General features: G+C 32.0%; 1 protein-coding gene across 2 annotated transcripts; it reads left to right on the top strand.

Annotated features, from left to right (window-relative positions):
- The first annotated feature begins 4,473 nt into the window (after window positions 1–4,473).
- LOC104904540 (protein NUCLEAR FUSION DEFECTIVE 4) lies at window positions 4,474–17,247 on the top strand. 2 transcript variants are annotated; one of them, XM_010692814.4, is made up of 2 exons: window positions 4,474–4,916; window positions 15,598–17,247. In XM_010692814.4, exons 1-2 carry the CDS (start codon window positions 4,538–4,540, stop codon window positions 17,013–17,015), a joined length of 1,797 nt encoding a protein of 598 aa, XP_010691116.1. In that variant the 5' UTR covers window positions 4,474–4,537; the 3' UTR covers window positions 17,016–17,247. The 2 variants fall into 2 exon arrangements, with proteins under 2 accessions (XP_010691116.1, XP_010691115.1); XM_010692813.4 differs by lacking the exon at window positions 4,474–4,916 and adding an exon at window positions 10,600–11,145.
- The last annotated feature ends 734 nt before the right edge of the window (window positions 17,248–17,981 follow it).

Genomic DNA, 17,981 nt, shown 5'->3' with positions numbered 1-17,981 from the left:
TGTATGCCATCAATCCATCATTACTTAGTTTTCTTCTGACATGGAGTTGAATCACGATGTTTTTTTTAGTCAAAATTGGGTTTGTTCCTATAAAAAAATTGTGGGTTTGATATGGAATCGCTGTTTATTTCCTAACCCTTAAATTTCGCATCTCAACATACTTGTCAAATGTTGTTCGTAAAGTCATTACAATTTGCTCACACACAATTTTTATAAAGTGAGCGACAAGGATTTGTATAATGTGTACAAAGGTTTGGAGCATTAGTAGAGTTATGTACACTTTTAGCGATTTATATCATATGCAATTGTTTTTTTTTAAACCAAGCTTGCTTGGTAGAGGTGGTGGGGAACTCACCTTGTGACTTGGAGGTCACAAGTAGTGATAATGAGCCTGACAAGCTCGGGCTCGGCTCGAGACTTAAACGAGCCGAGCCGAGCTAGGCAAAGCTTGGCTCGTGAACAGCTCGATTATTATTTATACTAAAAAATGTATTTATATTAAAAACATATTTTATATTGAAAAATTGTTTATATATTTAAAAAATATTTATATATATTAAAAATTATAGTAAGTATTTCTTTTAAGATATTAACTAAGGTATATAATAGAAGAAAGATAAAAAGAAAAGGTAAATACAATTAAAAAAAGCCTGAGGCTAATCGAGCTGACGAGCCGAGCCTAATCGAGCTCACGAGCCGAGCCTAAACGAGCTCACGAGTCGAGCTCGAGCCACAAATTCTAATCACAAGCTCGAGCCGAGCTCGACTCCCCCAAGCTCGACGAGCCCAGCCCAGCCCAGTGCTATTTGGGCTCGGCTCGCTCGATAAGCACTCCTAAGTCACAAGTTTGAACCCCACTACCTACTTATGCTTTGGGAGTAGGGATTATCCCTTACATCTCCCTACTCTCAAGCGTTGACCTGTGTAGCTGGACTGGCTGACCCGAGCGAGGTAATGATCAAGTAAAGTCCTTCTTCTTACCAACGGGTCTCCAGTGGAGGCCAAAAAAAATGTTTTTGGGTAGGTTATTATCATTTTCCCCTTGATTATTCTTGTAAAAGTTGGTTGAGTTATGTGAACAGTTAGATCCATGTAGGTCATTGAACTTGTTCGACTGAAAGAATAAATAATTTCTTATAATATGCTAAATGTTTAAGATTTAGACAACAAAATATTATATGTAAATATATTGATTATGGAAAGAGAAAATGCAAGTGGCCTATCAAGTATCAACCATTAAATGTAGCTAGAAGATCAATTGTAGGTATTTTTTCTTGACACGGGCTAAAAAATTGTAAGATTATTTCAAAAGAAAAATATATTTTACATGTATATTTTACTGTCTAGGTTGACAACTTGACATAAACGCATGTGTCATGTTACGATATATCTCTCTTAAAAGTTAAAATGAGTGAATGACTAGTGTAATACTCTTGTCTTTTAGCTTACTTTAAGGGGGTGAGCCATGCACAAACACTATGACTATAAGGGTGCATAGCACAAGTGAGGAAATGACTACAATATTTGGATGAAATTGGACTTTCACATGAAGTTGAATTTGATTACGTCTAAGCATCAACGACTCAAAATTATAGAGAGAAGGTCTCCTTTAGGAATAAAAGAAAGAAAAAAAAAAGAACAAGCTAAGGCTATATTGCTCACCTTATTTTTACTTAAGTTGGATCAGGTCAAATCAAATCATATTAGATAACAAAAATAAATTTAGACCGGATCAAAATAGTTTAGAACAGATCATAATAGTTCAGATCATGCTTATATTTTAAATTTATATTATTGTTGTTATTTGTTATTGGTATCACAATTATTATGATGATTATTACTACTGCTATTATGATAATTATTATAATAATTCTAATAATTTATTATTAATATTAGTATTATCGTCATCATCATCTTCATCATCATTATTATTATTATTATTATTATTATTATTATTATTATTATTATTATTATTATTACTATTAATATTATTACTATTGTTATTATTATTGTCATTATTATTAGTACTAGTGTTCGCGGTTTGGGGTGGCGCAATTTGGGATGTAACCCAATCCAAATTGCAAATATAGGGTTTGATATTTTCCAGACCCAAACCGCACCGCACTTTTGCCAAAACCAACCCAAACTGAATCGCACGAAACAATTTGGTACGATTTGGTTTGCAATTTAACCTTTTTTTTTCCTCCATGACATTAATTTTGTAAACTAAGAGTAAAAAAATTGTTAATAAATATGAAGAGTCCAAATAAATATGAAGTTGACTTCATAATTAAACATAAATAATAATTTACAAAAGTGTCCAAGTTCTTTACCTCAAACTTCTTTTTTCAGTTGTATGCTTGTTTGTCACATTGTCAAGTGTATTTTAAAAAAAATCAAAATAGATAATTTTTTAAAAAAAAAACATACAAATTGTGGTTCACGGTGCGGTTTTCGTTTAAAAAAATTAGAATGCAACCCAAACTGCAAACTACGGTTTGCTTGAAATCATAACCCAAACCGCAATTTTGACACCGCAAACTAACCCAAATCGCAGAAAAACGGTTTGGGTTGCGGTTTGGTGCGGTTCAAACCGCACTCCGAAGAGCCTACTTTATAAGATGACTATTACTATTAATACTACTCTACTTGTACATTTGTTCAAAAGGGTCATTATTATTATCGTTGTTGAACTTATTAATATTGGTAATTATTTCAAGTTATTTGTGTTCAATAATAAGAATGATGTTCTTTTGGCATATGTACGTGTTGTTTTTTATATTTGTTCTAATAAACAATTTTGATATGCGATGTTCTTTTTGATGTTGTACATGTAAAGTACATGATAATAGTATATAATGTTTATTTTTTAAAACAATTTTGACGAAATAATATAAAGTATATGTTACTAGTTTATATAAAACATGAGTAGATAACCTAATGGTGTTGGCATCACCTTCAAGTTTCCCCAATAAGAGATTTTAACTTATTTTTAAAAACAAAGATTATATATAACATGACAACGATATAAGAAGAACATTTAACAATTTTGTTCAAGATAATATGATTATATATAATTTATAGGTTTATTTATAATAAAAGAAACAATCGATTGATATAACAAAGAACATGTTGTTAGTTAAATTCAAACATGCCATCAATATAAAAATAACATTTGTCTTTTAACTTTAGAGTGTGTTCTTTTAATAGAGTTTGTATGCTCTTTCAATATATATTTTTTTATTATCTATTATTTGTTCTTTTCATTACTACCTAAATTCTTATCATAAACAGATCATAGACATGAACATGTTTTTTTACCATGAACAATATGTTATTTTTTCTTTCTTTCCAGATGAAGTAATATGACCATATACTAGACCTCAACCTTCAAGTTTTTTTTTTGAATTCATGTGGATTAAGTCACCAGTTGAGTTTGAATCTTTGACCTCGATGGCTCGATGTAACGAGGACCGAGGTAGATACCCACCGGCCACCAGGCCACCATTTATACACAGGAAGCTTTGTAAGTTGTAACTGTTGCAACAATATAGGCAGGACCGTCTTGAAAATTTTAGGAGCCTTGTTCTAAAAATGAAAATGAGACCCTTATATTATTAAAATTAATAGGTTGTACATACATATTAGGCAATAATATAAAATTATGATAAGCAAATATTCTAAAATGTAAATTTTTTGTCACGTAAAGAAGAAGAAATAAGGATTTTTTATATGAAAATATTAGAAAATTTAAACTTTGTACCCCTTTTAGATTGGGACCCTATGTGGTTGAGCTCTTTGCACACTTTCTAAGACGGCCCCGAATATAGGAGTAGATTCCACCTCTTCAGTCCAACAATTAACCACATAAATTAAAATTCTAGAAAGAGGCAAGGAAAGACTTTTATAAGTTAATTGATAGGCTCATTCTCTTATTCACATTTTGCTACTTAAAGATGTATAGCTTCTCATATAATTTGTCTTTTGTATAGTAGCTAGTTATTAGTACACGTATAGGGGAGTATGAATGTAAGTCTTTTCCTATTGTCATCAATTATAGTCTCTTTTCAACTAAACAATATGGCTAATGACAAGATAATGGTCATTTTATAAGACGGGCTAGACAGATAACACCTCGAACAACTTAATTATTCAAAGATTGACTAGAATGCAGCAATTATTTCAACATCAAATCATGTAAATCATATGTATGCAGAGTATAGAATTCTCATTCCTAAAGTAAAAGCTAGACAAAAGTCAACCAATTAATCCATCATGTATCATAATCTACTCTCGTGTATGGAAACTTCCGACTAGTCAGAATTGGAAAATTGTTTCAATAATCATCATCATCATCACCACTATCTAACTTTTCCTCTTAATCTAACTACCCTAGATAATTACTAACTTGCTTATTGCTACTATATATAGTAAACTTTCACTTCAACCTTGTTAAAAAAACTTGTACCCTCTTTACTTCAACATATATTATATATATAATCTTATATATACCTTAGCTAGTCTCTATAGTTTTACCATGGCGGTTGAAGGCGGCGGAAGCGGTGGTTGGCCCCACTTCGCAATCCGAGTAATAACCGGGCGGTGGTTTATGGTGTTTTCCACCCTCCTAGTGATGTCCGCGGCGGGGGCCACGTACATGTTTGGATCATACTCCCCGGACATAAAAAAGTCCCTAGGGTATGACCAAAGTACGCTTAACCTCCTTAGTTTTTTTAAGGATTTAGGGTCCACCGTAGGGATACCCTCAGGTCTACTAATGGAAATTGCACCTCCTTGGGTGGTCCTAGCAGTGGGCGCTGTTCTCAACTTCTTTGGTTACTTCATGGTTTGGCTTGCTGTGTCTGGCCATATTGCTAGGCCTGCGGTTTGGCAAATGTGCCTCTACATTTGTGTAGGTACGTAATTAAATAGTTAGATTATGTTACATGGTCTATATTTTCAATACTTCCTCCGTTCACTTTTAATTCTTATAACATTTGAGATTTATACGTTATTTACTTAATTACGTGCATTTTACCATCTTTTGGTGATTTATATGTAAATCATAATATAGTTATGTGCAATCTTGTTAGATATGTCTAACGTCAATATATGTTTTTTTATAATATTTAATTTTATAATTATTTACATACACATCTATGATTAGATATATGAAAAGTTAAATTTATACATTGAAACGGTGAAAGTCAACATATTGCAAATAATAGTAAATTTAGAGAGTATATTATAACGTCAAGATTCAAGAGTATAATATTGAACAATTGATCCTATTATCCTCACATGTACACCAATATTAGAGCGTTATTATTGCTGTCATATGTTGTTGTTTCTTATGATTCTCAATACTTGGAATTGTTTACATTTGCCAATATACACATCCTTGCCATTGAATAAATAATTGAAAAAAAATTGTGGAAAAGTTTATATTTAGAATATAGTATTCAAACTAATCCTACAACATTTCGCTTAATAACTTTTTTTAATCTTATATACAATAAAAAATACTTAACAATATTCAAAGTTAATAGGAAAATGTTGCAATAGTCAAAAGGTTGTAAGTATTGAAAAAGTAAGAAAGTATATATTAAATAAGTCATAAATGCTAGTATTAGAGTCTTTCAAAAAAAAAAATGCTAGTATTAGAGGGTCGACTCAGGTTAATTCGTAAATTATCCTCAATTCACCCATAAAACTTTAAAATAACCCTAAAATCTTCATTTCATTTCAAAAAACCCTAGAATCTTAGGATCACAAGTTCTCTTTGATTAACAACTCAATTTAATAATAGATGGGTTCTTCATAAAAATTCAAATTTGGGTAGTTTAAAGAATATTCGTGGAGGTGATTTTCAGTGAAATAAATTAAATTCAAAAAATTCACTTTCATTAGGCCATATTTAGTGATCTTATTTAAATAATCAATGTGTGATTTAGTTTCTTTACAAATGAAAAATTAATCCGTATAAGGCCCTGTTCATATCACCTTATTCTAATTATACTCAAAATCTCTTTTTGAAATTGAAATTATTTTAATTAACGGAACTGAATTTTGCTAATTTTAATTTGGTGTATTTTCGATCTTATCCAATCTAATAAAAATTTCCATTCAACACCCATTGTTAAGATCACAGCTAATTTTACTAATTAAAATTGAATTTTACTAATTGAATTAAATTGCTTTTTGTTGATTATAATTATATTGATTATTACATATTAACAACACTTAGTTTTATTAAGGAGTTAAGCATATCTCATGATCGATTTACACCTCCAACAAACTAAGAAAACCTTTTAATTAACAAGATTGAACGGCTACAACCAAAATAAAGTATTGCATGAAATACTCCAAGAAAAAGTTAAATCATATCTTCTAGATAAAATAACAATAGCAAAGTTTTAGTCTAAAAATGATTTGGATTTAGCCAAAATAAAGTATAACAAAAAAATCTATTTCATGACAAATGAAAAAAGAATAAAAAGAATCGTAGAACTTTTTGATTTTTAAAAAAAATAGCTAAAAAGTAATCCAATTAAAAGAATAAGCTTGAGCAATTCACAAGGAAGTATTCTCTCATACTCGGTAGAGGATAACTTGTCTCATACCATGACATTTTTGTAATCTCACTAGCAACTTAATACAATGTAACATTTACTCGATATGATTAGATACAGGCATGATATGATATAATTAATGGTTATGCTATATGCAGTCCTTAGGGTTACATATAAGACATAAATACACTACTTAAAATGAAAATAAGTTGTGAATTTATGGAAAAAATTTGCATCAAACGATGTAATAAATGATCAGTTAATGCAGCTTATTTCTATTTTTAGCTTCTTATATACAGCTCTTAGGGCTGCATATAGCTTTTCCCATGATATATAATAGCTAATATGATATACCAGTCATCTAATACATCAACTAGATTTCAACTAACAATCACCAAATAAAAATATATATTTTTTAATATTACTTTTTATCCTAAAAATTACCTAAATCGTGATATTGAACCATATCGAATATGGGAATATCATTGCTCGACCGGCAATTCAACCCCCCACCTAAAATTTCCCAGAATACAGAAAAGTAGAAAACTGCCGGATCTAAAAATTCCGAAGATGCAGGATCAATGTGATTTCTAGTACTCTAAGAGTCACTCTAGCTGAAATTAAAGTTCTAAAGTGTGGACTGTGGAATTGGTGAGTCGAAGATGGGGAGTGGGGAGTGGGGACGACAATGCCTTTTAGAAAAATAGTAGTCCAACCTCCAACTTATTATTTGACAATGATGCCATATTAATGGACCAATTGGATAACAGTCAATCAACGGCATTATATGTTCATATCTTTGGTTGACCCACATACAAGATACTACTCCATAGTCCATATTATCTATATTACTAATGCTACCTTAAGTCATATATAGGCCGCAATCTAGTAATGTCTATATGGCAGCTTTATAGAGAAAGGCCTTCCAAGAAATGAATAACTAAGGGTCTGTTCTCCCCAACTTATTTTCAGTTCAGTTCAATTCAGTTCAGTTCAGTTCAATTCAGTTCAGTTCAGTTCAGATCATTTCAGTTCAGCTCAGCTCTTGACAATACATTTACTCTCACATATCACTATTCATTTCAGTTCAGTTCAATTCAGTTCAATTCCGTTCAGTTCAATTCAGTTCAGTTCAATTCAGATCAGTTCAGTTCAATCAGTTCAGTTCAGCTGTTTTATGCCAAAGAGAACATACATTAACAAAACTAAATAGCGGAAATTTATTTCATTATGGGAATTTTTGGAGGTTATTTGTAAATTCGAATTGTCTCTTTATTATTTAAGTTTTCATAATATAATCCTTGTTTTTTTTTTACACGATTTAAAAAATAGACCTGTTTCCTTTGACATCTTCAATTTCTTATCAATAAAATATATAAAACGTTGATATTATGAAACTACATATTGAGTTGAATTCTAACAAGATCTCACATGCATACGTTTTCTTGTATACTCCCTCTGTTTTTTTTTATCTTTCTCACTTAGAATCTTGACACTATTCATGCATAGAGAGAATCTTCTCAAATGTTCTCAATTTATAAGAAAAAACATAGTCATGTGGGGTCTTGTTTGATTCGTCTCAATTAGTACTTTATTAATATTCAATCGTTATAATTTTTACTAATATATAATGAAAGATATTTAAGTTTTAAAACGTGCATTGGCAAACGTGCAAAGTCAAAGTAGGAATGATAAAAAAAAACAGAGGGAGTATATATTAGTGAAAATATTTGGTCAAAGATTTTAACAATCACTATATTATGGAATGGAGGAAGTATTACCTTTTGTAATTCTTTATAGATCAAATTTTTATGTAAATAGTCTAGAGTTTTTCTTGTGAGAGACCGCCTACTTTTAAATTAAAATTAGGCAATGATAAGCCCAATATTAAAAAGAGAATTAGCCCAACAGTGACTAGGTTAATTTCTTTTAGTGACTAGTTTATTCCATTTAGTAACTAGGTCTAATTTTATATTAAAATTAGACCGTCTCTTTTAATAATTTTTGAATAGTCTATTGTTCGAGTTCTAATTTGATGACCAATATATATAGTTAACAATATTATTTAATTAGTGTCCATAAAAACTAGTTATTTTAGTTTGAAAAGTCTTATAAAGGTGATATTTGTAACTAGAGATATCATCTCATCATTGCCTTTATTTGCGACTTTTTATAAACTAAGAAAAAAAAATTAATTGAGTTCATCTAGTAATATGTTATTTAATTTGCTACCTAAAAGAATCATGATCTCTATTATATAAGACAATATATGGGGGACACCAAAAAAATAGAAAAAGGAATAAGAGAAAATAAAATAGGGAGATAACTAACTGTTTTATTTGAATGAAAAAAGTAGGGGAAAATAGGACATTTAAACTAAATCAGTTTTTTTAAAAAAACAAAATGTAAAGATAATTTTTCAACCCAATTAATTTGATTTTCTACTTCATATGCTATCAGCCTATCATACATTATCGCACGCATTTCGTCATTGCGTGCATATAAGGCTAGTTAATGACTAAGTCTAGATCACTAGATGTATGTTATCCGAAACACGAAGAACATTTGCAAAAAATGTTAACAACTTGGTAACTAGAAGTACTTTTTATCTACTTAAAAATTTACTAGTTAGTAACAGTCGACACCCTCGTTTGACGTTATGCATGCCCATTATTGTCAATGCCATGCATCTAGAAGACATGTCCAGCTACTCAGTCCTCGTTATAATTTACTAGTAGCACCAATAGTTTTATCATTCCTCGATTGGAGTACGTAACTAGCTTGTTGTTTGTTTTTATGTGGAGTATTATATATGATCACTCTGATTGATGAACTATTTGTTTATTAGTAATTGATTCTTAATTTCTTAGTTTATGTCTTCACGTAATATAGAGTGTTTTTTCTTCCTTTTTTTTCTTTTAATTCTTAGCTTTTCAGTTGTTCATTTGACATTGATAACTATAATTGGCTATAAAGGCTTTGTTTGATCTTTTGCTTACTGTTTAGTAATAGCCTCTAATGAATCTAAATCTTCTAGGCCGGAGTTTAAATTTGGTGTAATACTTTTTCTTTTGGGAAATGATTGTTTCCTTAATTCTCCGGCCGTAAACTTAACAAATTTTTACTATATATCCTTCCATCAATTGAAATTTATGGGAAATATAGACAAATTAGAACCAACTTTTTTTGGTGCGTAAAGAGTAGAGACTATAAAGAGTCTAGCTCATAGGACAGTAATATACATTGTTGATATATGAAACTAAACTAGCTTACCGATTATTAGTAGTATAAATTGATAATATATGCTTTGGAATAATATTAAGCTTCTCTATATGACCTAATTCATGTTGTTTAGTATACTTCTCCTTTTCGAAGTAATTTCAATTGTGTTAAGAAGAGTAATACGAAGATAAACACATACGATAATAAGATATATATATATATATATATATATATATATATATAATAATATATAATATATATAATATATATATATATATATATATATATATATAATATAAAATAAATCATTAGCCAAATAAAGTAATATCTTGATATATAAAATTGAAACTTTATAAAAATAAAAGCATAGTAATTATCGTAAGGCGTACATAGAAATCAAGTATAAATGAATGAATCTTGTCTAACATGAAATAGTTATTACCTTTTCATTATACAAATGAGTATGACAATGGGTGCATTTTCGTATTTTACCATATTTTTGTAGATAAACAATTCATTAAAGAATCTTTTTAGAAAATGATTTAAATAACAAGCTGCCTAGTGACAAGAGCATGGTCATATTTTAAGCAAGACAGCTAACATTTTTGAACAACTTGATGCGCAAACAGACTAAATTACTCAAATATTTCAACATCAAATCCTGCAAATATCTGTTTGAATTCATACGTTCTTCCCTTGAACATGTACAAGTCAACCATAAGGTCTTTATCCAGCAATATCTCACAATAATAATATACATTCACCCTTAGAACAACGGTCCAATATATCGTCATCTTTTTCATTTATTATTTCTCTTCTTATATTACACACATTTGATCCAATATGTACATACTTACCACTATATATACATTTCCACTTGAACTTTAGTAAAACTCAACCTCAACTTTATTAATTTCTCACACGACTAAAAGTCCCAAATATATATCTTAGACTATATATAAATTTTTAGCCATGGTGTTGGAAGGCATCAGCCACGGTGGTGGGCTCCATTTCGTGGCACGAGTCTTAATGGGGCGGTGGTTCTTAGTGTTTTCCACCCTCCTAGTGATGTCCGCGGCCGGAGCCACGTACATGTTTGGATCGTACTCTAAGGACATAAAAACGTCCTTAGGGTATGACCAAACTACCCTTAACCTCCTTAGTTTTTTCAAGGATTTAGGGTCAACCGTAGGGATACCCGCAGGGTTATTAATGGAAATTGCACCTCCATGGTTTGTACTAGCCGTGGGTGCTGTTCTTAATTTCTTTGGTTACTTCATGATTTGGCTATCCGTTACTAGACGTATAGCAAAGCCTGCTGTTTGGCAAATGTGCTTGTACATCTGCGTAGGTATGTCTAATGGTTTAGCATCAATTTCATCTTATTTTCATGTTTTAGTCACATTCTCATGATGTATATATCTTTAAAAAGTATGCATATAGCTAGTAATTAGACGGGAGAAAACTTTATCTATCCAGTAGGTCAACAACCCATTACTAATCGAAATAAATAAATATTGGGATCTAACTCATCAGTTCTAATAGTTTTCTAATGCTCTATTTTTAGTGGGTTAACTACCCGTAGATGTAGCATTGTCCAATTAGACGTGTACTTGATCCAATCCTAGAAAATAGATCATATTTGACTTTAGTGATCTATATTAGGTCATTCGTTGTTGTAGAAATAATAATCAAATTTACAAAACTCACATAATATGTTTAATTTATGATAAATATAACTAGATTTAGAATTTTCACACCAGGCCATATCGTTGATACATCATAAGTTCATAACTGTATATACTTTTAATAAATATGTCAATGTGTCATTAATAGTATGTTTTAACCATTTAAGTTTAGTAAGAAGTACTAACTCCGGTCTTTATTAGTTTATCTGTATTCCTTTTTGGGGTGACCCTTATTAGTTTATCCATTTCTTTTGTTTCCATTTTTAGAATGAGACCACTAAATTTCCTTTATACATACATTTAACTTTAATATAAAATAATAGTTTTTATTTCCTTTTATATCTCACAATATTGTTTCTCCTAAAACTTTGTGCAAAAGAAACGAGTAAACTAATAAAGATCGAAGGGATCGAAGGGAGTAGCATATAGTAAGTTGCTAATTCAAAAATTAAAATATCCTAGGATAAATTATTGATATTTTTCATGCATGTTGTACACATATCATATTTATCTTTCAAAAATATTAGTAGAACTAGTATTCAATGCGAGGATACATTATGTTCCTTGGCCGACGAAGTAGTCATGCATGTAGGCCTGCAATAATACTCAATATAGATCTAGACTTTGAAAGTGATGAGGTTTGTTATATCTACATCCTAATTCAAGTCTTATTGACCAATTCCTTTAATACCTTACTGGCTTTATCGAACAAATTATCGATTTTTCCTTTTCTATCTCCATATAATATTTTTCCTCTTCTCCCTTCCATTAACTGTCACTAACCATATGAAGTTTCATACGGTACTTTACATACTTTCGCATGTATCACATACATATAAGGCTAATTCATAACACTTATAAATATATATAACACTACATATATAATACCAAGATTGTCTGGTGGAGATAGTGGGAACTCACCTTGTGCCTTTGAGGACATAAGTTCAAACTCCACTACCCAATAGACGTGTTTGGGAGTAATAGGGATTCCCTTATTTCCTCTCGAACCCCCTATTCTCAAGCGTTGACCTGTGTAGTTGGGATGACTGGCCTGCGATAGGTGTTGGTTTAATAGAGTCATTCTTTTTACCAATGGGTTTTTAATGAGGACAAAAAAAAACTATATAATAATTAAGTAATTATTTGCTCATTAGTCTCTAACTAACCCCTTTCCATAACACCTCATATTATCAGTGATAATTTAATTACAAGTTGATACCTTATCTTTGACTAATGAAGTCGTAAAACTAGCGAGCTGATCTAATTGACTCATTCACGTGAACAAGCTAAGCTAGCTAGTGACAGCCAACAATACTACCTACAAGTCTACAACAAACACTCCTTACAGTATATAGTACTTTATATACCTTCAAGTTGCGGCAATAATTTGTCAGTTTCTGAATATGTTACTAGAGAGTCATCCTTATATTCCTATCATATTTAATGATTAGCATGGATCTGAATATATTTGGAACGTCAAATTTCTGTGTTGTTTAGGGCTTTGCTAAATAACGCCCTAATATTTCCTATTTACGCCCTAAATACAGTATTTTTATACCGTATTTATATACTTGTATGTCTTTCTCTCTCCTCCCTTGACTCACCCCATCTTCCTCCATTTTTTACCCATCTTCCTCCACTTTCTCTCCCATCTTCTTGACTCACCACTAAACACCAATACCACCCACAACCACCGCCGCACCACCACCACTGCACAACCACCACTGCGCTACCACCACCGCCGCACTACTACCCGACACACCACCACCGCATACCCCACCATCACCCCCTCTCTGTTTTTTGTTTAATATACAGTGAATTTAAAAAAAAAAAATTTAGGGAGGCGTCCACCATGGACGCCCCACATCCGTGGAGGCGCCCATGGCAGGCGCTCCACCACATGGTGAGGCGCCTGCCATGGGCGCCTCCACCGGTGGTGGGGCGTCCATGGTGGACGCCTCCCTAATTTTTTTTAAAAAAAAAAATTCAAAAAAAAAAGAGGCGTCCACCATGGACGCCCCACCACCGGTGGAGGCGCCCATGGCAGGCGCCTCACCATGTGGTGGAGCGCCTGCCATGGTCGCCTCCACGGATGGTGGGGCGTCCATGGTGGACGCCTCCCTTTATTTTTTTTTTAAAAAAATAATGAAAATGCAAAAAACAGAGGAGAGAAGAAGGAGAGAAGAGAGGAAAATATTGCTGCCGGAAAATATTGCTGCCGGAAAATATTATTGCCGGAAATAATGGCCGGAAATATTTGCTGACTTGCTGCCGTTGAGTTCCTCACTCTCAATTTCCTTCGTGACAGGGGGGTGAAGTATGAGAATGGAGGGTGGAGAAAGTAAATTAGTATAAATACTTAATAAATATAAATACAGGGCGTTAGTAAAAAATAATAGGGCGGTGTATAGCAATTGAGGTTGTTTATTGCCGACTTGAATTATATTATCGGGTACGTAGAAAGGTCTTGTTTGATTCTTTGCTAGCTAAGCTTATCAATAAGAAAAACAAAAATTTGGTGATTAGACTTTTATCATAATAATTAATCCTTACTGTATTCCGGCCACCACTCCTAGAATCCAGGTATTTAGCGGATTCTTGTAGTGGACTACCTTCTTTAATTGATTTGGCTAAATGACTATTAATAAACTTGTATATTAATCAAGAATATCCTAGCTCAGTGGTTAAGAGTGAAGTGCTGCTTTCACAGGTTCAAATCTCCTTTTCTTTGAACTGTCTTCGTGACTTATATGAATTACAAAAAAAAGACTTGTATCTTTTAAAAGATCTCCAAGTCTAAGAGAGTGGGAGATGGAAAAATAGGAGTAGACAGTAGTAGTTGTTCAAGTGTACTTAGTAATTAGTTAATCACTTCAGTTAAATTAATAGTATCAAGTACTCCCTTAGATCCCAAAATATAGCGGCTCTGTTTGACAATACTAATTGAAAATAAATTAAAATTAATAAGTAAATTGAAACTGATAAAATATTAAAATTTATAAGTACCTAATTAGTTTAATTGTTTGGCAAAATTTATTGCTTGAGTTGATAATTTTTTTTGGCAAAATAAGTTGTTATCAATATTTTAAAAAGATCTATGCTCCTTGTTTACCAAAAAAAAAAAAAAATTAAAAAGATTTTCCAAAATTTTAGTCACATCTTAGTTTGAATATGTAACAATTTAACTTACCGTTTAAGTCATTTTAGCCACCTGAAATTTCATTTTAGGTACTCCCTAAACATTACTAATCATTTTAACAACTAAAATATGTTAGCACCTTATCATTTAAGGTAACTAAAACGCTTTTCGAAACAAAGCCACATTTCCGTTTCATTTTTCATGGTCAAACTTTAAAATCTTTGACCAAATATTTTCATTATTATATAAAGAAAAACATACTTATGTATTATCTTATTAAATTCGTCTCAATGTGTAATTGTATAATATCAGCTTTTTATAAGTTTAGTTTTTTTTTTTTTGAGGGGAGCTTTTTATAAGTTTAGTTAATATATAAAGAAAGATATTAATGAGCAAAGTCAAAGATACGTGTTAGACACAACATACAAAAAAAAGTTAAGAACTATATTTTAAACAGATGAAGTATATATATATTAGTAAAAGGTGATCCGAATCGATCGACTTTAGATTCCTCTATACTAGACTTTGAACGGACAATATCTCACAACAAATATGATGATGGTAACATTTATCTCTTTAATTTGTTTATTATATTAGGAAAAAAGTGGAACTATATGTTTGATAAATTTCACATATACGGTCGCCCTAAATTCTATATATGTTATATGACTAAATGACTAAACTTATATAGTTGTACGTTACACCAGGTAAGGTTTGGCCTAATAATAAAAATTTGGCCAAATAATAAAAATTTGGCCTCATGATTTCAAGGTCATGAGATCAGATCCCATAAGAAGCTTTTTAAAGTGAGATTTTCCTTACCACCCCCTCCCTCTAAGGAGTCTGTCCTTCATCTTACCAACTTAAAAAAAAATAGTTGTACGTTACATCTTTCACATATAGTCATTTCAGTATGTATTTACAAGATAATATGGAAAACTAAAGCTAATAACATATGCTACTCTTCTACGTATAGGTGCAAACTCTCAAGCTTTCGCAAATACCGGTGCACTAGTTACTTGTGTGAAGAACTTTCCAGAGAGCCGAGGAGTAGTGTTAGGCTTGCTAAAAGGCTTTGTTGGTCTAAGTGGTGCCATCATAACCCAATTCTACTTTGCCTTATATGGTGGTCACAACTCCAAAGCCCTAATTCTCCTTATTGGTTGGCTACCAGCCGTCATTTCACTCGCATTCCTAGGCACTATCCGATACATGAAAGTTGTTCGACAGAAAAATGAGGTCAAAATATTCTATGAGATGCTTTACATCTCCCTTGGCCTTGCTAGTTTTCTCATGATCATGATCATACTTCAAAAGCAATTGACCTTCACTCGAAATGAGTACATAGGAAGTGGTGTAGCAGTTCTTATCTTGCTCCTTTTACCTATCTACACTGTGGTTAAGGAGGAGTATAGGTTATGGAAGAAGAAGCAAGAAGTGTTGCAAAATGCTCCTAAGGTAGATATTGTCGTAAATGGTGGTGATGGTAAGGAAGAGACAGTTAAGAAATCGCCTCCTAAAATATATGATGAGACGCCTATAGTACAAAGAGAGGCAGATTCGTGTTTTCAGAATGTTTTCCGTCCACCTAAACGAGGTGAAGATTACACTATTTTACAAGCGCTTTTCAGTATCGACATGTTGATTTTGTTTTTGTCAGTGATATGTGGAATTGGTGGTACGTTAACTGCAATTGATAATTTGGGTCAAATCGGAGCATCACTCGGGTATCCACCTAAGAGCATAAGCACTTTCGTGTCCTTAGTGAGTATATGGAACTACTTGGGTCGGGTCGTGGCCGGTTTTTATTCGGAGCACTTGTTAAAGAAGTACAAACTTCCAAGGCCTCTTTTCCTCACATTTATGCTCTTACTATCTTGCGCTGGACACCTTCTAATTGCTTTCAATGTTCGTAATGGGCTTTACGTTGCATCCGTGATTATTGGGTTTTGTTTTGGGGCTCAATGGCCATTACTTTTCGGCATAATCTCTGAAATATTTGGGCTCAAATATTACTCAACTTTGTACAACTTTGGGTCAGTTGCAAGCCCAATTGGAGGTTACATCCTTAATGTGCGGATAACGGGCCATTTATATGATAAAGAAGCCACAAGACAAATGTTGGCTTTGGGCCGAAGTAGGAGATCAGGAGAAGAGCTAAATTGCGTTGGACAAGAGTGTTTTCACTTAGCATTTATTATAATTACGGCAGCAACTCTAGTTGGTATGTTTATTTCACTAATTTTGGTGTTTAGAACTAGAAAGTTTTATCAGAGTGATATATATCAAAGGTTTAGGGAGGTGGCGGAACCGGTGGAGACTGAGATGGTAGACGGTGTCGTGGTGGCCGAGAACGGAACGAAAAGATCGGAGACGAAGTTGGTCGGAAGATGAGTATGTGGTGATTCCTAAGAAAGGAAATGTGACACATACAACACAAAGAATACTAATGCAGAGTTGCACTGTCTTGGTTATATATGTATGTGAGTGTAAGAAATGACTCTTTGTAACAATTAGTGAGTAGTAGATGTAATGTTACAATGTATAGAGAAAGGTTGTAACAACTCAAACACTTCATCTTTCATCTAAAATCATAATTAGCTCTATTTTAATTTGCTTCTGATCAGTGGAAATTGTTTCCTGTAGTTCCATTTATTTTATAGTAGAGGAAGTAGGGAATTTCTCCATAAAACAAAAAGAACCTTAGGAATTTGCAAACAAAATTGATAAGCAATCTGCAATTCTGCATATCAATGTAAGGTCTGTTGGAGATATTTGTCATTAATTAGAAGTAAAATTTAGTTGGAAAACATATTACACCTTTACTTCCTTAGAACAATATAAGTAGTAGTGTAGTACCATAACATAGGCTTAATTTTATTATGTAACAAAAAATTAATAGTTAAGGGCCCGGTCGTTATCTTTTTTGTTTTCAGTTTTCAGTTGTCAATTTTCAAAATTATCATGTTCCCAATAAATTTGACTAATTTTTTATTCATTATAGGACATATATCATATGACTTTGGAAAAAAAAACAGAATACTACAGTAATACCGAATCGGCCCTAAGTAAAAAAAAAGTTCTCTTTTTTTCCTCTCATTATCTCATATTATATCCATTAGTGCTTAGCATGTAATATGTGGATTGTGCTCCCACAATGCAAAATAGAACACCTACGAAACCGAACATTTTACTATTGAAGTGGAACATTACAAGAAATAACTTATGAAAATGAACATGTTTCTATTGAAGTGGAACATTACAAGAGTTCACTTACAAAAACGAACATTCTACAATTGAAGGGAACATTACCAGAATTCAATTGCGAAAATGAACATTTACTGTTGTACTGGAACATTA

The sequence above is a fragment of the Beta vulgaris genome, chromosome 9 (assembly GCF_026745355.1).
Source record: "Beta vulgaris subsp. vulgaris cultivar EL10 chromosome 9, EL10.2, whole genome shotgun sequence".
In the NCBI taxonomy this organism is placed as follows: Eukaryota; Viridiplantae; Streptophyta; class Magnoliopsida; order Caryophyllales; family Amaranthaceae; genus Beta; species Beta vulgaris.
The sequence above is the reverse complement of the archived record's forward strand: the minus strand, read 5'-3'. Positions and strand labels throughout refer to the sequence as shown.